We start from the raw sequence: 22,306 nt of genomic DNA on the forward strand, positions 1-22,306 counted from the left end.
CAACTTTTATCTGAAGCATTTTTTTATTTTCCTAATATTTTTTCTTCTTTTCAAAATTCATTCTCACCTTTATTTGACCTTGGAGACGCCGCCCAAGGTCATATGAATATTATTATGTTATGTCCCCCCCCTATAACTTTTGTAGGAAACATTTTTCGATTTAACGCAGTGTTTCTAACAATGAGATATTTGAGTGGGTCCTTTAAAATGGGACACCTGGTATATATATATAATTATTTAAATATATCGTATATGTATATATTTCGAAATGACGATGTTTCTTTTCAAAAACATTTATTCACAGTATTTTTTAAAAGGAAAAATTTAGCTCTTAAATTTATAATATATATATACACACATTTTCCACGTCATTTTTCAGATATTATATATATATTATTATACACATTATTATGGAAATGACATATAGGAAATGTAACAAATTTAAAAGCCAAATTTCTCTCTCTCTCTCTCTTTCTCTTTATTTTCTTCTTTTCTTCTTTCATATCTTGTAAACAAGCATTGAAATCTCTCCCGAGGTTTAATATTACTTATTTTACTTTTCTGGCTTGTTTTATTTATGTGACAAATGGCTTTTGTTTGTACTAAATTTTTTATATTTTTTATTTTATATTTTTGAATGTAATTTTATTAGATTAATAAGATTTTTGCGATTAAAATGACATCAATTATAACATAAATTGGATAATTTTTCACTGAACAAGTAATTCAAATTACATATTTAATTAAAAATTATCCGATTTATGTCGTGTTTGGTGTCATTTTAATCGCAAAAATCTCAATAATCCATTAAAATTATTTTCAAACCGATGAATTGCGAATTATACAAATTTTATTTTCTATAGTAACATGTCATATGATATGAAAGATTATAGATAAAGGGAGTCTCGCGAGAGAGACTTCGGAACTCTTTGATGATACGTCATCTCGCTCGCTCTTTATTCATTCTCGCTCTGCCTTCGACGACATCGAGAACCTTTCCTTATCTACAATAAATTCACGAATGTAAATATCTTTTAAATAAAAATTAAAACTTTTAATTTGCATTTTATCGGTTTAAAAATAATTTTAATGGATTAATGAAATTTTAGCGATTAAAATGACACCAAACACGACATAAATCGGATAATTTTTAATTAAATATGTAATTTGAATTACTTGTTCAGTGAAAAATTATCCAATTTATGTTATAATTGATGTCATTTTAATCGCAAAAATCTTATTAATCTAATAAAATTACATTCAAAAATATAAAATAAAAAATATAAAAAATTTAGTACAAACAAAAGCCATTTGTCACATAAATAAAACAAGCCAGAAAAGTAAAATAAGAAATATTAAACCTCGAGAGAGATTTCAATGCTTGTTTACGAGATATGAAAGAAGAAAAGAAGAAAAAGAGAAAGAAAGAGAGAGAGAGAGAGAGAGAGAGAGAGAGAGAGAGAGAGAAATTTGGCTTTTAAATTTGTTACATTTCCTATATGTCATTTCAAAAATAATGTGTATAATATTAAAAATAAAAAAAAAACAAAAAGGCTCGTATAATGCAACGCAATAAATAATAATAATGGAATATAGTGAAAGGCCAACTAACGAGCAAATAAATAGATATAATATAAAATAATAAATTCATTTAATCATGCTCTTAAAATTAATAACATGTAAATTCTTAACTTGCGATCAAAAAACCAGAAGTGACTGTGGGATACAGATGTTTGAATAAATTGAACAGATTTGTTAGGGTACAGAAGGACAAAAACAAACACTCCTGCAATTCCAACGTGATTTATAAAATTAATTGCAACGATTGCAATGCGTCATATGTGGGACAGACAAAGAGACAGTTACATACTAGACTCAAGGAACATGTCAATAATGTAAAGTTAGACTCGTCAAGACATTCTGTAATTAGTGAACACATCTTAAATAAAAAACATACATTTGACTGGAACAATATAGAAATCTTAGACTTTGAAAATAACTACCATAAACGACTCATTTCAGAAATGATACACATAAAAGAACAAAAAAACGGTATTAATTTAAACAAGGACACAGAACTACTTGATAATGTTTATTTTGACATCCTAGATGAATTAGCTAATTTATGATTTCTTGTCTTGTTTACACGATGACTTATTATCTGAATATATAATTGTTACCCACAGTCAAGTTAGAGACACGCTATAGACAAGAAGCTAAAAACAGAATTTTATTATCAGGACGCATTGTAAGTTAATTTATTTAACATTGTTCCTATAATTTTACACAATTGATAATGTTTAGTTACAGTTTAATACAAAGATACAAAACCGGTCTGTTACTATGGAACTCGCATTTATATTGATTGACAAATACATTCAAACTGACAAAATTTGGACAAATCCTTTCTCGCCTTCAAACGAAGAATGGGTTTAAAATCTCTCATTACTAACAAAAGCGTTCCATAATGATAAGATGGGAAATGTTATTCTTGCTGTGCCTCTCAGAAAATACACCGATGTTAAAATATTGATGATATTTCGCTCGTCATGGTCGTTTGATATACTTTAATTATTATATTATTTAAGCGTTTGTTTAAGTTAGAATTTGTACTGAGGAAGACTAAGTAAGTCGAAACGTCTACAAGTTAAGAATTTACATGTTATTAATTTTAAGAGCATGATTAAATGAATTTATTATTTTATATTATATCTATTTATTTGCTCGTTAGTTGGCCTTTCACTATATTCCATTATTATAATTTATTGTATAATATTATATATATGATATATGTATAATATGATTTGGTAAGGGTAAACTGGGTAAACTGTTCTTATTTGTTATCCTTTGTACAGATCAAACCGGTCGGTAATGTCATCATCCTCCAATTACCTCCGGGCCCGCCGAGCCCACTTGGTAGACACGAAAATTTACCAAGGGCTGTCGGTCTTTAATAGTACCTCGTCAGTGACTGCATATACAGATCGCACGCATTGGCCAGTGTTTTCAATTTCAAGTTTCAAGTCGCGCAACACGAGGCGAGAGAGAGAAGAGAAAGAGAGAGAGAGCGCGTGTCGATGTGCGCGGCGCGACGGCGCGTTCGACTTTGAATCGATTTTAACCTTCAAGTGGGGGCTGCTACGTCACACGGCCGCGCGTCGGAATTCGTAGCGCGAAGTGGGGGGAGTGGAGTGGGGGGTGCGCGCCGGTGCGCGGCGCACCCCCCACCCCCCGCCGCCGCGTGTTGTGTAGTTCATAGTTCATTGGTAATTGGTAGTTGGTATAAGCTCGTCTATCGCATACAATCACATATTTATTGTTCAAGATTATCGTGATTCATGATAAAGTGCGCATAAAAACGAAATGGCATTATTCCGGGCATTGCCCGTTGGAATTGGGGCGACATCCAAGATCATCTCACGGAGTGTTCCAGCCGTGTTTTATCATGCGAATGTAAATGCAATTTACGCGCTTATCATCGTACCCGCTTTCCTAACCTCAAATCGCGCTCGTTTAATTTTGCACGCAGGACGATTTTTCATTATTATTACGTCTGCATTCACATAATTCTATTTAATTTAGCGTTAAATTTGCGATATAAATGTATACTTAAATGCGATCTCAATGATTTTATTCGTTTCGTATCAATATTGCGCAATTTTAATATTTTAAGATTGATTTAATAAATCGTTAAAAATGTACGGTATAAACATGGATTTCCTTTTTAAAGAATCTTGTTTACTTATAGCGATTTCTGCGCATTTCGTGGAGAATGGTTATCTTCTATCATATTCGAAATTGTTCTATAATAGTCAGCTGATTGTGTGGTGTAACATGATGTAATCTATTACTCGTAATATATATAGATCGATTTGCGTCACTTCAACGTCACTTTGATATTTTTATTTTATTTTGATTACCATTTAAATTACGCATCATAGTCGAGCAAATTTTAAGAAAATAATTAATACAATTGAATTAATATTTCAATTCACATAAATATTTTAAATATATATTGTTTTATGCTGAAAATAATAAATTAATAAAAGAAATAAGCCGGTTAAATAATTATTAAATTATATTAAATGTTAATTATATATTATTGATAAATAATTGTTTGTCTCATTATATACATTGTCATATTACATATTATTATTTATATATCATTATGCTTCTGAAATGACAGACAAATATTCTGATTTTATGACATGGCAGGTACTAGATCATTATGACAATCCGAGAAATGTTGGTTCACTGGACAAAAATGATACACAAGTTGGAACAGGTCTTGTGGGAGCCCCTGCCTGTGGTGATGTGATGAAACTTCAGATCAAAGTTGACGATAATGGCAAAATAATCGATGCCAAATTCAAGACTTTTGGTTGTGGCTCCGCTATTGCTTCAAGTTCTCTAGCGACAGAATGGGTCAAAGGAAAGACGGTGAGATAGTTTTTACATAATTCATAATTTATCACAATATAATGCTTAAGAGAAAGAGATATACCTACATATATTCATTTTTTCATTATTATTTTGTTTTAATGAAAAAGAATATATATATATATATTTATATATCAAACATTATATTTATATATAATATATAAAGTATTATATAGAATATATAATATTAAAATATGCAGAAATATAAATTGTAATATAAAATATATAAAATATATTCTATTATTTATAGTATAAAATATTCTACATATCTCTTGTAAAACTACAAAATCTTTGTTTTTGTGTATAAACTTTCTGTTTTTAACTTTGTTTCTTAGGTAGATGAGGCGTTGGCACTGAAAAATACTGACATTGCTAAAGAGCTTTGCCTTCCTCCTGTCAAGCTACACTGTTCGAGTAAATATACATGCTCATACTCTAACTAGAATTTTTTTTTATTAAATTGAGTTTTAGTGTATGAATAATAAAGTATTTTCAGAATAAATAAAAAAAAATATATATTTTTTAGAAAATGCTAATAAAAGTCAATGCACAATCTTGATTATACATCAGATTACATGATTATAATTTTAATGGTATTTTTTACTTCCAAATTATAGTGCTTGCCGAGGACGCAATTAAGGCTGCTTTGTCAGATTATCGCATCAAACAACAGAAGGAGAAAGTAGAATGAGGCAACCAACAGCGCGAGTTAAAATTGATTATGTAATTATGCGTGAGTAATAAAAAAAAATATATTTATCTTTCTCTTCTCGCAGATATTATTTATTACTTATTACTTTAAGGAGATTATCGTACTTATAATCATCATGCTTAGACAGACCTAGGGAAATAACATTCCTTAGACTATTATCTCTCTAAAAAATTTTATATATTAATGGGATAACATAAAAATTGTATCTGCACTCTATACTATTTTATTATAGATAAAATTAATTAATTAAATTAAATTTTGAAACGGACGCACATATTCTATCATCTCTCTTAATATACTACGAACACAATTTATATTCATCTTTTCCATTCGTGAAATATATATATTGACTTTATCATTTATTGTATATCAAAGTAGATTAGAAAATGATTATTACGTCATACATACTGTGACTGACGCGATAAATAACGGGTGATCGATGTTGTTATCAATGAAAAAGCCACGGGGGCCATGTGCGACGACCTAAAACTAAGTGACTCGTAAAACGCACTTTGTGACGCGCGCGTGTTTTCCATCTGCGGCTGCCTTTATCTGTAGCTCCGCAATTGCCTCTTAGTTCTGTGAAATACTCCATGCTTTTCTACAAGATATTTATTTTTTGCCTCAAAATTATCGATATATGTATCTTTATTTTTATCTCGTTTCGGAAATTATTTAAAGCCGAATTTTCGCTTTGAACGCGCCGTTTGGAGCTGAACATAATATTTCTTTACAAAAAACCTCGAGACATTCTATAGTCTTTTTGACATGAACGATTACACAAAGTGTACCTAAAAAATAAATATACTTCCTGCTATTCTTTATCATCCCTTTTTTTTTTTTTTTTTAATAAACTAACTTGAAAAAATAAAATATAATTTTCACTACATTTTCAATGTTAAGTATTTTTGCTAATTAAACTTCTAATGTGCCGGATTCTAAAAATTAAAGAGTAATCTATTTAGAAAAATTAATTGACGATGTATATGATAATTATATATATAATCGATGCTATATATGCCTGCGTGTCTTTTTTTCTACACATTTCAAAAAAATTGGAATAGTAATCCCTGACTTTACGCGGAAAATGTAGTTTCCTTCTTCGAATAGTTTACATATTTATTTGAATTAATCGAGGTGGATTGTCTGCAACAAATTATTGCAGACAACCTGGTGAATGTAAAGCGTCGAGAGATTCGAATTTCCACACGTTGCCTTCAATCTAATCGCGAATAATGTACTTAATGATTTCTTAAGGCGATACAACCACGGCGCGAATCGTTGATTTCGCAATAGATAATCCGTTTCGATAACGGTCCTCTCTCGGCGCAGGAATACGTACATTTATTGCAATATTTCTAAGAAAACGCAATTAACGAGCATCACAAGAATGTTTGTCGTAAAGGAACGCTTGCTCTCTAAAAAATGTCATGGATGATATCTCGGTTAATTAATTCTAGCTCATATTTCTTCGTCTCTTCCTTGTTCAATTAGCTATCTGGTCGTAAATACACAGGGTGTTTCAAGATAATCGCATATTTCTGCATCAAAGAAATATTATATATCGGAATAAGAATGGCGAGATATTTTTCAATATCGAAAAGAACGGCAAAAATCTAACTTTGTTTTCTTTCTAAACATTAAAAAATTTTGACGAATTTTCAAAGTGTAGAGAGAGAGATAGATATAAATTATTCATATTACATGTGTAAATTAATTATATCGTTTTCTCTCTGAAAATAAATTATTATTATAGTATTATTTTTTTATTCTTTAATTAATTTAGGATAAATAAGCACTATTAAAATAAAATAAATTTTATTTTAATAATACTTATTTTATATTTTGAGCTGTTCTTATTACTTGTAAGCTACTTTAATATCGAAAATTAGTACAAAAGAAAATAGAACTAGAAAATACTATGCTATATTAATATATATTTTTTCCATTTTTTTTTTAGTTATAAATATTATTCAGAAAAATATTTTAAATATTTTTATTATTATTCTTTTTCCATCTATTTAACTTGAAAAAAAAAATGTTATTGATGCGAGGACGTAAATGGATATATGACAGGACAGTGATCATTATTGACTGCGTTGTTTGTCATTATGTACTTGTCATAACATCAATTGATGCTTAATAAGAATGAATTTATGGGCTGCGTGTTGTGTATTCTGACTAATCATGCGTTTCCATTCGGTTTATCAAAGGAAACGGCTAATTAATTAAGTCACAGTCATAGTCACAAGCGACTACTCTTTATTTTACTCGACATGATCCCAGTAACGTTAGGGTACCATTCTTTCATTTATCAGACTTGCACTTATCGAAAGATTTTATGTCAATGAGAGAGAAGCTTCAATAAAAATTTATTCGAAAACTTTACGTACGAGATATATAAAATGTGTGTCAAATTTATTTTTGTTTTTTCTTTAGATAAAAGTTATGCATATATCGAGTAATGATTATCAAATTAATCGATTCTTTTCTTAATCTTATATTGATTTTATCTTTTTTTTTATATATGATTATATAAAATAAATACTTAACGACAATCACGTGAGCGCGAGCATAATTATATAATATTGTTACACAATCAGCGTGAACTCATTTTCGATCATCGGCTATCTTTTAGATGACTTTATCACAGTTTCGTAATATAATGATTATTAAGCTGTCAAATTTCTCGAAATCGATAGATGACTATCCATGATTACATTATCGATACTTTTCAAATTATTTGCTTTTATTTAAATTGTTTGTAAAAAAATGCATACGCAAATACTATATACAATTATTTAAAAACTAGGTATATAATTATCGGTTTACGCATCGTTCTATATAGATTCGACAAATGTAGTAAATGTGTAATACGTATAGATTAACGTTCTTATCGTAAGCATAAAGAACTTTTAACTTTGTAAGATATAATTTATCTCAAAGCTTTCAAGTGCTTAACAGGTTTCATCAAACTCTTATCACAATATACAAGTAGAAAAATAAACAAGAACAAAAAAATATAGTCGTACATTGCTCTCATTATATCTCTATCTTTTCAAAATAAAATAAAATAAAATAAAAATATTTTTATCCAAATGTGCAAGTAAATTTTGTTGTAAATTCGTTTTTTTTTTTACGATAATTTTGCATCCCATTGGGAACTATAACGCGTCATTCTAATCTCGCGATCCTCGTTTTCCTGGATTCGCGGAATAGTACAGTATATGCGCTGTTCGCGCGATAAATCTGTGAGCGATAAATATTAAATTTAAGAATGGTCGGATGTGATGACGAATATATATTACGACGAAATTCTACGCCTGTCGCGCGCCTTGTGTTTCTCTAAATTTTCCACTCCCCGATATCCGATCCATTCGCTCTCCACCTCACCCTTCTCTTCTCTCCCGTAGACTTGGCAAGGTCGAGACTTGGACCGCGAGAAACGAAGACAGAGACAAAATCAAATCCGATGATTCGACACGCACGTGGTGACGAAAATTACGAGTAGCTTTTTTTTAGCATTCGTGTTTATCTCTATCATTTGCGTCGCGCAAAATAAAAAAAGAGTACAGTACAGCAAAAGTAATGAAAGAGATGAGAGAGTGCTCTTAGAAAGCAATTTCGCGATCTTTTTTCGCTACAGAGAGCAGCCTTTCTTCGCTTTTATTTACGTGCTCTCTTTATAAAGCAATGAAACTTAAGCTTGCGAAACTTAAAGATGTGAATTTTTTGAACAATTCTCTTCATTTTCTTGTTTGGGAACAGACAAAGAAGATCCTATATAGAAACTTACTGTGCCTGTTTCTGTTTTTGCTCTATTTATTGGGAGAGAGAGGGCGTAGACTTCTTATTGTTATAATAGTTAACAATGTGATGTAATTGTACATACATATTACACGTATTGTGCGAGACTTATCAGTTTAGAATAATAATTATATATATCTCTCGAGTGTAGTATGTAGGACAATAGTAAATATCTGTGGAATCTTTTTCTCGCAACAAAAAATTATAAATAAAAATAATTTTTGATACACTATAAATTCCGGCAATGAAAATGACATTGGTTTTATTAAGAAATTAACAGCTCTATTTTTTAATTCATTCGTAACTATCATTTATAAGAAAAATAATAAATTTAATTTTTTTTTAACAAAACCGTGCATCTTTTTTTCTAAGTCATCTTATTGTTAGTTTTTTTTTAGTGAAATCTCATAAATCTTTCTGCAAAATATTAATTATTTTATACAGATTGTAGTATAGAGTAACTCTTCCTTTATATGTATCATTACATTTTTTTATTAGAAACTAATTTTTTATTTCTATTTTTTCATCTTTATTATACACACACACACAAATTACACATTAATCCCTTTTATATCCGCAGTTAAAGATATTTATCAGCCATTATAATTATTGATAAACATCTAACAGCGATAAGGATAATGTAATTTTGTATAATTACAATATAAAATAACGTAATGTATCCCCTATAATTATTAATATAATTATATAACTTGTATAATTGCGAAATTCTTTTTTATTTTTGTCACGGAATCGTTCTATATATTCAGCTGCGTCTTCGAGCAAATGATTTTTTTTTTAATCAAATACATCCTTTATCTAAGCTTATTCCTTCGAATATTAATCTACAGTTCTATGTTATTATATCGAAGACACAGCTGCGTCCTTATTTTGATCATGTTCGAGGGAACAAAAAAAGAGAGAGAGAAAGAGAGACAACAAAGAAAAGAGACCGATCGTGGACCACGATCGACTGTAACAGTGGGAGTGGGGATGCGACGAAAGAAAAGGTAAACCGCCTTCTTTCACGTTGAACGCGCGTATGAAGCGGTCCCGTGAGCGAGAGAGGAGAGAGATATAGTATTGGCGCGCGCATGCGCGCTGAAGCGGGGCGTCGTGGAGAGGATAGAGCCCCCTGCCTGCGTCATGACGCACAGCTGATCAGTCGGCTCGTGGCGCATGTAGTGTGAGCGCGCAAGTGAGACGCTGGGTGTTTTAACGCGAGGGAAACGCACGGAATGACGGCGGCATTGTGACGGCAAGCGGCGGGGTTCATGTACGTGCACCGGTGTCGCTAAGCGTTCTCTATGCGTCTGGACAACGACGACGAGGAAGACGACGACGAGGTAGTCGGTAGCCAGCTCGAGTGGACGAGGTATCATCGCGACGAGACGACCGTAGTTCGGCGAGGGCGGAAGAGGAACGGAGGTACGGCCGGGTCGATCGACGGGTTGACGGGGTCTATGACTGGAACGGCCGCGGATGGTTGTGGAAAAAGAGGAGGCCGGAGCAGGAACAGGAAGTACGAGGACCGACGAGGACGCTGCCGTTGGCCAGCTCAGGTTTATGACACAGGCTCGCGAGCAGCCTCATCACTTTGCGAGAACGCAGAGCGCCGCACGGAGCATTGACGCGCGTCTCCCCCGCCGTCGCGATATCTACGTACGATACATCTATCTATCTACTTATCTATACCATCGTGAATATTTATCCGGAGCACGCGCGCAACGAGTGATAAAGAGCAGAGAAAGGGCAAATAGATATCCGGAGAGAGAATAGAAATAGGAAGGAAGAAAACGCGACGGCTATTGTGCTCTCTTTTTCTCTTTTTTTCATCTTTAATTTTCTCACTCTCGCTATCTTTTCGCGTTTTTTTGCATTTAAAACTGTCACGCTAATCCAACACATACGTGCATTATATATATCTCGTCCGGCGTGTGGTGTGATCGGCCCGAAATCCCCCGCGTTTTTTATCTCTCCCAGCTGTGTGTATGGACGGCCGCGTGTGTCGTTTTTTGTGTGTATTCGCGCGCGAGCCGCGAATAAAGGTCGATGACGATGCAACGGGTTCAAGATCAGGACAATGGGATCAACATCAAATTCGGCCCGGGTAAATCCCGGAAGGGCGACTACAGGCTGGTGTGTCAGGACTCCGACAACAACAAGGATCGTCTGAATGGGACCAATAAACCAGGTGAGAGCAAAAATGCCATGAGTCATTCAATATATATGTACATACATATACCTTCGGGAAGAAAAAAAAGCGAATCCCGTTGATTTTCTGCCTTCGTACGACACAGGTCTTCTTTTTCTTAAGAAATCAGAAATCTTATGGTTTCCGATATTTATTCATATAAAGCTTTGTGAATTCGATACCGATCTTTGAAAGTTAATTCCTTTTGTTTATAATTTTTCATATATAAATACGAGGGAAATTGTTAAGTATACAAAAATTATATACACGAGTCTGTCATTTATATGTTAAATAAAAATTTCTGTTTAAGTATAAGAGAAAAATTTGTTACATGTTAACACGTTAGTGTTATTGCAAGTGACGTCATTGATTACATATACAATTTGACGGAGACGTTTGCTCTCATCGCGTTGTTTCGAGAACCCTTCTTATCCTCTTTTATCTTCAGAACTCATAACGATTTTTGTTAAAACCAGCTGGAATTACTGATAACTCCATAATACGGTTCGCAAAACATGTTGTTCTTCCGCTTGTTAGATATTTGTATGTTTCATCTTCCAATTTTTCTAGATAAAATGCACAATGAAATGATAAATATTAATGATAGTTATTATATTTTTTCTTGCTTTTCTGTATATGTTTAACAGGAAATATCTCTTTCACGGTTGACGATAAAAAATATGATCAGAAAAATGTTGAAGGTCGCAATTAAAACCAAAGTCCAACTTTTTATGACACTAATTTTTCCGCAACAATGCACCTGCGAAATACAATTACATTTTTGAATATAAAACTGGAATTATATATATAATTTGTGATTTTATTTATTATTATATTACACATTCTATATATATAAAGTATTAAGGTAATATTATTATACTTTATATTTCTTGATATTTTGTAATAAAAATGTAAAGCTTTCATTTTTCGCTGAAAAAACGATGAAAAGAATCTATCGAAAGAGATACTCCCTACTAAAAGTGTGTGTTAAAAAAGAATCTACTTCTATTAATACAAATATAAAAATAGTAAAGAATGGAAAGCGCTTATATAATATTATATACACATATGTATGTACAATATAGAATAGAAATATATTTGCAAAAATTGAATTTCAAATATCATTTTTTATTTTTCAAGAGAATATATATATGTATATATATTCCAAAATTTTTTAATACGACAATAATAGAAACTTGTATTAAAATTTTCGATCTTTGAGAAAGAATGATCAATGAGTAACATATAATTATTAAAAACAAAAAGCATTTTTGAAATCGAAAGAAAAAAAGGAAAAATATACCTACTTATTAAATCTAAAATATCAAAAATATAGTTAGATGATATGTATAATGCTCGACATGTGGTTTATACCTTTATTCTGCCTCTTATCATTCACACGACCGTATGATCAATATTATCTTTTTTTCTTTCACCGTTTCGTGTACTGTGTACTTATCTCTTATGCTCTTGCTTTTGTAATTCAAACTATGTTTATTTATAGATTTGTTTTCCATCAATGTTTCCATTCTTTCTTATCGTCTTCTATACGCTCCATCTTTCATTCGGTAGGCAATTATTATAGAATGGAATTTTTATAAATATAGAAAGGTTAAATAAAAGATTGGCTTATGAGCCAAGAAGCAAAGTTAGTAAATGTAAAACTGACATAAACGATTAATACGTGTTACGCTTGCCAACTTGATATCAAGCTGCAAAATTATTCAGCCTCGTTAATTTAGTTACAATATTCATTCATAGTCAGTACTAGAAACACACGCTGGGCTTTATTATTTTAAACAATTTCTTTCAGATACCGAAATGTATAAATAAATTCATTAAAAAAGTACAAAAGAGAGTACAATTTGTAACAATATTAAATTTCTTTAAAAGTTTGGAATTTCTCTCTTTTATATATATATATTTTCTTCTATTTTTTTTCTCAACATATTTAGTATTTTACATCTTTAATAAATAATCGAAAAAAAGAATCGAAGCAAATTTTTCTTTTTTTGTAGGAAAGAGAAGAAGGGCATGTTAAAAGACAAAAAAAGATTTGTTTGACAAAAATTCGATTATATCAATTGGATTCCTGTCGATCTCTTATAATTCACATCCATTGTTCGAATGTCTGTACAAAAGCAAGTCAGAATGCATGTCACAATGGAAACAACTTCCGCATGTGACCAGTATTGGGATTACTATATATATATGTTGCATACTGATGAATGTCGCTTTCTTTATCGGTGACGGGAGAAATTGAAACTTTTTCCTTTGCTTTGCACGTACGCACAACACGTACAAGAAAGATACCTACTTTGTCCTTCCTTCCCCTAACACGTGAACCAGCGACTTTTATATTTATTATACGATTCTATTATTTACATGATGTTATGATTATTTCATGCAATTATTTCAATGTTTCATTTAATGTGAACACTAAATATGCTATTATTATCTTCACTATCTTTAAAAAGATGATTATCGTCTTTTTAAGAATAGTGAAAATTTTACGATATTTTTATCACTGTGTTTGCAAGCAGAATAACTATCCGTTCAGTCGTTTAATTTTTATTCATAAAAATTCTTTTTATAATATCTCCTCTGTAAATATTTTTTGCACACACATAATTTTTTAGTGTTTAAAAAAAATGAAATACATTGCGAGACATTTTGTGTAATATTTTCGCTATTATTTGGCTTTATATTTACAAAATTATATATAAAATTAAATAAAATAAACAAAATAAAATAAAATATTATTTACAAAAAATTATGTTTTCTAATCTGTTTAATATAGTTTTTTTTTTTTTTTTTTTTTTTTTTTACATTTTGAGCGAATTTATTGTATCTAAGAACGTGTATCTGAAGACACTTATTCAGGCATTGAACATAATTTTTTCTTATCTCTAGATACCAAAGTCTCCCTTATTGTTTATAATTCATTAGCATACCAATTTCCATCTGATTATCATTATGATTAATCTATGTAATTATCATCACGTAACACATAAAAGGAATACGTTTCTTTCATAAAGTATATGTTGAAAGAATATCCATTATTTACTTATTGTTTGCCTAATTATTGTTGTTTATTCAGGCTTTTCGTGAATTGATTACATAAGATTTTAAAAAGAACCATATATTGTTTAAACACACTATCTTTCCTGTATTTTTTTTGTCAAATTATATATACATTCGCTTTTCCATCTCATTTTGCTTTATCTGTTTAAAATAAGTTCATAAAAAGCGATTTCTTCCATATTAATTTTTAAATAAAAAACAATGATAGCAGGACAGACATTTTTCATCGGGTAATTGAAACGCTCCCAAGAAAGATTAGACGTTCTTTTCCAATATAATAAAATGCTAAGAAATCTGTTACAAAGTCTATATTGATTATAGGAGATGACAGGATCAGCTACTTTTTTTTAATAAAATAAATCTTATAAAATCAATTAAAAAATATATATATAATGAGAAGAAGATAACGATACTATTCTGTATTATTATAAATGACATAAGAACTCTCGAAAAAAATTAATTAAAAAATTCTAAAGCATACATATCTTTATCCTTCTTGTAGAGAAATATGAAAATGTAGAGGAGGAATTAATCCCACCGGACGGAGGCTGGGGATGGCTGGTGCTTCTGGCTTCCGTCATGGTCAATCTTCTCATCCCTGGCACCATCAAGTCCTTCGGAGTATTGTTCGTCGAATTTCTGGATGTATTTGACGCGTCACCAGCAGTAGCTGCATGGATACCGTCACTCTGTTATTTCCTGTACAGTTCACTGGGTAAGAACCGGGTCATTATCTATACCGTATATTACATCGATACGCTTTTTAGGAACGTGTCCATGCAGGTTTTTAGACACGTCTTTCCTAGAGTCGGATTCTCTGCAAAGAATTTTGTTTTTTTTTTCCACTTTCACTGTCCTTTTTTTCGCGTTTACATAATTCACGATTAAATATTTAGTATAGTCTCATACGATTTACTATTACTCGTTTGCCTTATCAAAATTTCAAACATTAATTCGAGAGATTACAATAAAATAGTAATTATATGAAAGAAACTAAGGTCGGGAAAATATATCATACTAATTTATACATTACATCATAATGCAAATATACGGATTTTATATTAATATTTCGATAAAGATAGATAGAAGTGTTCACGGTTCATGATATAGTATGGAGACTTCGAATCACAGAAAGATTTGCTTGCGTTGTTTACGTGCAGTTTTTCTTCGTATATTATGAATCATGTCAATGTATCCGGACAAATAAATTAAAAATCACGAGACATGAATAAACAGATTGTTTAGGCGCATTACGTTTGACATGTGAATCTGAATCATCGATTTATGTTTTTCAAGAATGAGAAACCGCTAAAATCACGATAAAATTCAGTCAAAATTCAAATAATTGGAGATACAGCTGTACGAATAAAAATTCTAATTTAAGCGAACATGATTTTTTGATTTGGCATTGTTTTATCATTCCAGGCCCACTCTCTAGTGTACTTTCGGTCAAGTATTCCTATCGTACGGTAACTCTAATAGGAGGGACATTCGCCGCGGTAGGGATGATGCTGAGCTATTTCGCGAACTCTGTGGCCTTTCTATGCGTAAGGTAATTTCTTCTTCCTTTTAAAATAGAATCATACTAATTGATCATTATATCTTGCGCAACAAATAACTTCCAAGAAGCAATCAGTATTATTTTATAAAAAAAATAAAGAAATACAAAAATTTTCCTACAGTTATACACGAAAGAAAAATTTATAAAATATAATTAAATATTTCAAGTGAATATTCAAGCAAATATTATTAAGCTTTTGATTAGAAAGACATGGAAAATAATTGAAATAAATATTTCTATTGATTAAATTAAAAATTGTGACGGAGAAATCTTGTAAAACTTTGTCGAATATAAAATAATTATATATAGGCAAAATTATTTTTAACTTATATTCATATATATTTAAATAATATGATTTATAAGAAAAATAAAAATTAATTTTCATATTATAATGAAATTAATTATATGTATTCTTTTATCGCGAAAGCTTTTTCATAAGAATTATATAAGGAAAATTTTTAAAAGTAATATGACAAAGATAAAATGACAATAAATAAAAAAAAAATAACAAAGATAAAATGCAAATATTCAAATAAATCTATTCGATATTAATAAAGATGAGCGACGACATAAAAGAAATATTTAAATATATTAAATATGCAAAAAAGGATTTGCAAAACTCAACATACTTTTTTCAATTTTTTTAGTTTAGTTCGTAAAATATATAGATATAGTTTATATATCGTTATATTTTCTCGTATATTTTCTCTCGAATATATCCCGAATATATTTGTCGCGTAACATATTATACTATATTATGTAATGGTGAATCTTTCTTATATAATTCTCTCTATTTCCAGTTATGGTGTACTAGTAGGTACGGGAGCGGGATTAGCGTTTCCCCCGACTGTATATATCGTGACATCTTATTTTGTACGGTTACGAGGACTTGCCAACGGACTCTGCATATCCGGTAGTGCGTTAGGCTCAATATTTCTTCCGCCCGTTTTGGGCTTTCTTCTACAAGAGTATGGTTATAGGTGAGCTTCTTCATTCATAATTATTTTTACTTAATCCAATTATATAAAATATCCGATAAATGTTACGGAAATAAAAATGTAAGACAAATGTAAATTATCATTACCTGTTAAACTGTTAAAATATTATCGGATTATAGATTGATGACACATTTCTTGATTTATTCGCAGAGGCGCAGTATTAATAATGGGTGCCGTCACGTTAAATGTATGGGCGAGCGCGCTTTTGTATCATCCGGTGGAATGGCACTTGATACCAGCTCGGCCTCCAGATGACAATGATGAATGCGATAATAGGAAAATTGTTACCAGCAACAGCCCGGAACAAACGATCGAGAAGAACAATAGTGTGCTGGTATCGTCGAACAATTCCACCAGCGAGAAGGCCGCGCCAATCGTACCGAAGAGCGCGTCAAGCGTTGCCCTGGAGTATTACAAGAACACACCGGTGCAGAGCCGCACGCGAAAGATCAGCATGCCTACCGGACGCGAGATCAGCGGCCAAATGCACAGCACGCCGACATTGCACGCCGTGCCGGAACGCGGTGGTGCCGTGATGGACTCTGGAAAAGACTCCAGGACATCCGCGAGGTCACCGTTGAATTCGCCCAGCGCGTCGTCCTTCAATTATGTCAGCACACCGTACCACGGTAGCACTCTATCGGTCCTGCATCCAGAACGCGCGTCTACGTTGACGCTGAACGCCATTTCCAGCACATTCGCTAGGAAATCAATGACCGGGGAGCAGAAGGGTGAGGATGATAAAAGAAGCCAGCAGAACAAGTTCTTCGACGTCAGCCTGCTCAAGGATCCCATCTACCTCGTCATTCTCATTTCCAACTCCACCAATGCCATCAGCTACACCAATTTCATCATTCTGCTGCCGGCTTACGCCATTTCCCTGGGTTTCAACAACTGGGACGCGTCGTTGCTGCTGTCGATCGTCTCTATGCTCGACCTGGTGGGCCGTATCGGCGGCTCCGCCCTTTCCGACATCCAGATCATGCCTAAACATTGGTACTTTGTTGGCGGTTTGCTCGCTTCCGGAATTTCCTTGGCCATCCTGCCCACTTCTAACGTGTATGTCATGCTGTCCGTTTACTGCGCCTTCTTCGGTCTCGCGTCTGGCATCTACGTCGGCATCACCGCCGTCATCATGGCCGACATGCTGGGAACGGAGAAGCTCACCTCGTCCTACGGTATCTCGTTGTTCGTCAACGGTGTCATTCAGTTGGTCGGGCCACCCATTTGCGGCATAGTGTACGAGCAGATCGGCAGCTACGGACCGATCTTCAGTATACTTGGCATTATTCTCGTGTTCGGCGCGTCTCTTTGGGGCTTTGTGCCATTCATCCGGCGGAGACAGGCAGCGTTGGAGAAATCCGCCAAAATAGATAAAGTATAGTAGACCAAATAAATAAAGTAAAAGTATGACAGTTTGTCCATCATTAGTATTGGACAACAATTTTCATAGTTTTACATTTTGAAATATGTGAATTTTGAGATAATACTTATTATATATAAAAAAAAACTAGTTTCATTTTCAAATTTTAAAATGTAAAATTATGAACAAGCAATTATATATAAATGAGTCGCGAGATATGATTCGATACTTCGTAAAGGCACACATGAGCTTAATTGCGCGATTGCTTAAAGGTGGCCACGTATGCATGTATATATGTATGTATGTAAGAAAAAGAGAAAGAAAGAAAGCGAGAACGTGGCCGAATATTAAACTGTGATGTTAGTGTGAATGTCATGTATTGAAGCTACATTGGCGAAGTTTTCGGACCAAGCGAAGGTTTGAAATGTGAGCGTTTCGCTTAGTACGATAATTTTTCGCACAAATTGTCTACGATGATTATATGACTGTCGAATAATTATTAATTATAGTAATTATAATTGATCGCCAAATAGAACGGTAAATGTGGGAAAATCTTATCTTGTACGAAACATTCAGTTATCTTGAATCTAATATCGAGAATTATATCCGATTAATTCAAATACAAATCATTAATTTCGAACCTATATTTCATTCTATAGCATTGCATTTTTCATTAGTGAATCGACTGGTAAAAATGATTTATGATATTTATCACATTTATCAGTACTTTTGATTATTACGTGCACAGAGTGAGATAATTCTATCATGTAAGAAATTTTTTCTTTCTTGTAATACAAAACGGAATGCTGTATGTGTACACTTTTAAAAATAGCTATAAAAGACAAGAATATTTAACAATAAATTTAATAATAAATCTTTTAATAATAAAATTCATCGCTTTATGAAAAACAAAATTTAAGTTATTATCATAATATTAAAACACGGGATAAGCGCATAAAAAGTATAATAAAATACATTTATACTTATAATAAAATGTACTTACAAAATACTGTACTTAAAAATACTGAAAAGTACTTAAAATGATAAAATTGTAAAAAATTCAAAATAATTTCTTCATATTTTTAAGAATAAAATTATATCTTTAGAAATTTGTATCAGAAATATATACACATGCAATGATCCGTTTTAAATTTCAAATCTTAAGAAACCGAAAAATTTCAACTAGCGAAATAAATTTCACTTTGTGTCTGCGATAACAGACTCCGATTCGATCACATTTACCGTCAAGTATACGCTCTTGTATTCGGTGGTGAGGTGACAATGCAGCCTCATGCATCGTGTAGTCCATTTTTGACTATAAAGCGTTATTTAGGAAAACAATTTTCGAGAAAAAAACTTTTCAGAAACATGCGATCGCTTCCTTTCTCGGAAGCAGAAACAAAGAATATATCTCTTGCCTTATAATCGAAGAAAAAAAATACCCACTCTCTGAAAGTAAAAATTTTGTATCAGCACGAAAAAAATATTATAATAATTCAATTTTACTTGAATAAAATTTAGAGAAAAAGCAGCGATCACGATTGGTACTAGTTGTATCTATTATCGGAATAAAAATACGATGACATAATGTAGCACGTACCAATTTCGTTTCTATAAACAAATCTAGCAGTAAAGTAAATTGGCACACAATTATAGATATAATATCTATTTCTAAAAACTTGATCGCATATGTAATGCGATCTCATTGCTAGAATGACTGGAAATGGATCCTATCTATGAGAATTATAGTTATTAAATAAAGATAAGAATTCTGGTATATATATAGGCTGCCATTCTCTCTCTAAATTGAGAATGAACTAATGAAAAGGATCCATAACAAGTTATAAGACTTGTGGCCGTATAAGCAGAATATATCCGGCGAAATCTTTATCCATTCTTATGGTAAAATACCTTGTGTCAAAAGAGTTTCGGTCTTGCGAGTTTTTTTAATTATTAAAAAAACTCCAATTGGATCGATGCACTTTTAAAATTTTTTCGAAATCCGCCGGAAATAATGCCTTACGAGTAGGTCTTAAGTAGTTTGTAAGTAATATATATATATATATACACATATATATTATGTTTATAACTCTATACAAATACATAAAACAAAAAACAAAAAATACTCTAAAATAATATATCAACAATTTTCCTAATAAGTCTTTATATATTTAAAGCTAATTGTTTAAGCTTCTTTTTTATTCATATTATAACTTATGCATATCTATTTTTCTTGTTTACTTTACAAATAAAAGCATTATCTTTTAGAAATAAAAATTAGTTCAAATTATAATATAAGATATAGAAAAATCAATGGCTCATTGAATGACAAATAATGATTTGTAGAAGCATAGATAACTAGCTTTGCAATCTAATATATGTTTTAAAATAAGGAAATACAGGTGTACATATTATCCTCTGTATTTCCAAAACAAATCTCCGAATTGAATATTCGGAAATCATTAACAAGAGAAAAGAGGATATTCATTAATATAAATTACATTTTATCAATATACATACTTTATATATCTGCTTTCTCAGAACTAACGATTTAAGTGAAAACAGTTACTTTTCTTTCGAGATAGTTGTGGCAGTTGGCGGAGCATCCCTGAACTTAGGAAACTGTTCCCACGGAGCAGCTAGTTCAAATTTACGGAATTCTTGAGTCAATTCCAATGGCTCAATGACTACTCTTTTGTGCTCGTCATCATAGCGAACCTAAAACGAATCATTGATATGGATATATTAGAGAAAAATTATATATTAGAAAAAAAATTTAATATTCAATGTAACTTTAGTTAGATTATAATAAGTCTAATTAATTAGATGTTAGATTATAATAAATTTAATTTTAATGGGATAGAAAATGCAAACAATGCTACATTAAAATTAGTTGATGTATTGATTTTAATATTGAATTTAATTGATAATAATTACCTCAACATATCCACTGAGTGGAAAGTCTTTTCTTAGTGGATGCCCTTCAAAGCCATAGTCTGTAAGAATCCTGCGAAGATCAGGATGATTCGAGAAGAATACGCCAAACATATCCCATACTTCACGTTCGTACCAATCAGCAGCTTGGAATACACTGTAGATGGAGTCAACAGGTGTCAACTCATCGGTATATGTTTTTATTCTAATACGCGAATTGTATCGCAATGATAATAGGTTGTAGACAAGCTGTAATAATAAATGGACGCAAAGCTCTGTTTATATGCAAAGTTGTATGATGTCAATTTATATCACATTTGTATACAAATTTTTATATTGTATGTATGTACGTATGTATATATGTTGTAAAGTATATAAAGTACGAAACTCACCTCAAATCTATACTGCCTACTAGGTACATCCAGTGCAGTGATATCTGACAGATTAACAAACTGTGTATTATGATGGTCTTTCAAAAATGTACATATAGGGATAATGCCATCAGGAGCAATGAGTAACTCCAGTTCATCGCCAGCAGTCAACTGTACTTGTTGTATATATTTCGGCAAGCAATCAGAGATATAGCGACCAAAGTTTATCAAACGAGTGACATCAACATGACTAGGTTTACGCACCGTGGCTATAAAAAAATAAATAAGATAAAACAATGTGCATTAAGCACTTGGCAAATGTAGAATATTTCAGAATTATTTCTTCCACTGACAGAAATTGGAGCAGATACCAATGACAATTTAAGACATCTTAAATAAATTATAATGTAACGTTTTCTCGAAATTTACTTAAGGATATCAAACCACGTATTGAACATAAAATCGTACGTACGACGAGTCTCGTTACTTTCGGTTTTATCGCTGGCTGTCGTGGTGTTGCATCGTATTGATGATGGAAAAACGACGGCATAACCTACCAAACGAACGCACATATTATTACATAATTCGGTGAGAAATGTCATTCGTACGGTATATTTCATTACATTTCGGTGTAGCAGCCGGCAAACTTCGCGACAGCCTCCAACAGTTCCTCAATATTGATGTCATCTTCCTACAAAATGCTCAAAATATCAATTCAAGCACAAAATTATCAACGGAACATCATAGTTCCTAACATTTATCACAACAACGGAAATTAGGACCCTAGAAACTTTCCGATAGCCAATCGTGTTTGATCAACCAATCAGGATATTTGATTCCTAGGG

General features: G+C 31.8%; 3 protein-coding genes across 3 annotated transcripts; 2 read left to right on the plus strand and 1 right to left on the minus strand.

The window, feature by feature from the left end:
• The first annotated feature begins 3,243 nt into the window (after nt 1-3,243).
• Iscu (Iron-sulfur cluster assembly enzyme) lies at nt 3,244-5,205 on the plus strand. Its single transcript, XM_083038708.1, has 4 exons — nt 3,244-3,453; nt 4,216-4,440; nt 4,776-4,854; nt 5,058-5,205. Exons 1-4 carry the CDS (start codon nt 3,364-3,366, stop codon nt 5,129-5,131), a joined length of 468 nt encoding a protein of 155 aa, XP_082894834.1. The 5' UTR covers nt 3,244-3,363; the 3' UTR covers nt 5,132-5,205.
• A 5,803-nt stretch (nt 5,206-11,008) lies between these two features.
• Nucleotides 11,009-19,004, plus strand: Hrm (solute carrier family 16 member hermes). Its single transcript, XM_083038678.1, has 5 exons — nt 11,009-11,150; nt 14,737-14,949; nt 15,660-15,786; nt 16,596-16,775; nt 16,944-19,004. The coding sequence occupies exons 1-5, from the start codon at nt 11,009-11,011 to the stop codon at nt 18,175-18,177; spliced, it is 1,896 nt and encodes a 631-aa protein (XP_082894804.1). The 3' UTR covers nt 18,178-19,004.
• A 1,635-nt stretch (nt 19,005-20,639) lies between these two features.
• On the minus strand, nt 20,640-22,271 carry Nd-30 (NADH:ubiquinone oxidoreductase core subunit S3). The gene is made up of 5 exons (XM_083038702.1): nt 22,085-22,271; nt 21,934-22,014; nt 21,483-21,730; nt 21,094-21,339; nt 20,640-20,874 (listed from the first exon to the last, which is right to left on the minus strand). Exons 1-5 carry the CDS (start codon nt 22,146-22,148, stop codon nt 20,722-20,724), a joined length of 792 nt encoding a protein of 263 aa, XP_082894828.1. The 5' UTR covers nt 22,149-22,271; the 3' UTR covers nt 20,640-20,721.
• Nucleotides 22,272-22,306: the final 35 nt, after the last annotated feature.

The sequence above is a fragment of the Prenolepis imparis genome, unplaced genomic scaffold, assembly GCF_030444845.1.
Source record: "Prenolepis imparis isolate NDT839.2.m4 unplaced genomic scaffold, iyPreImpa1.0 SCAF_5, whole genome shotgun sequence".
In the NCBI taxonomy this organism is placed as follows: domain Eukaryota; kingdom Metazoa; phylum Arthropoda; class Insecta; order Hymenoptera; family Formicidae; genus Prenolepis; species Prenolepis imparis.

Coding starts and splice junctions, on each gene's coding strand:
- Iscu (XM_083038708.1), top strand. CDS start 3,364: ATGGCATTATTCCGGGCATTGCCCGTTGGAATTGGGGCGACATCCAAG. Junction 3,454..4,215: donor CCGTGTTTTATCATGCGAAT/GTAAATGCAATT, acceptor ATGACATGGCAG/GTACTAGATCATTATGACAA. Junction 4,855..5,057: donor TGTCAAGCTACACTGTTCGA/GTAAATATACAT, acceptor TCCAAATTATAG/TGCTTGCCGAGGACGCAATT.
- Hrm (XM_083038678.1), top strand. CDS start 11,009: ATGACGATGCAACGGGTTCAAGATCAGGACAATGGGATCAACATCAAA. Junction 14,950..15,659: donor TTTCCTGTACAGTTCACTGG/GTAAGAACCGGG, acceptor TTATCATTCCAG/GCCCACTCTCTAGTGTACTT. Junction 15,787..16,595: donor GTGGCCTTTCTATGCGTAAG/GTAATTTCTTCT, acceptor CTCTATTTCCAG/TTATGGTGTACTAGTAGGTA.
- Nd-30 (XM_083038702.1), bottom strand. CDS start 22,148: ATGACATCAATATTGAGGAACTGTTGGAGGCTGTCGCGAAGTTTGCCG. Junction 22,015..22,084: donor GCCGGCTGCTACACCGAAAT/GTAATGAAATAT, acceptor TTCGTTTGGTAG/GTTATGCCGTCGTTTTTCCA. Junction 21,340..21,482: donor GTAGGCAGTATAGATTTGAG/GTGAGTTTCGTA, acceptor TTATTATTACAG/CTTGTCTACAACCTATTATC.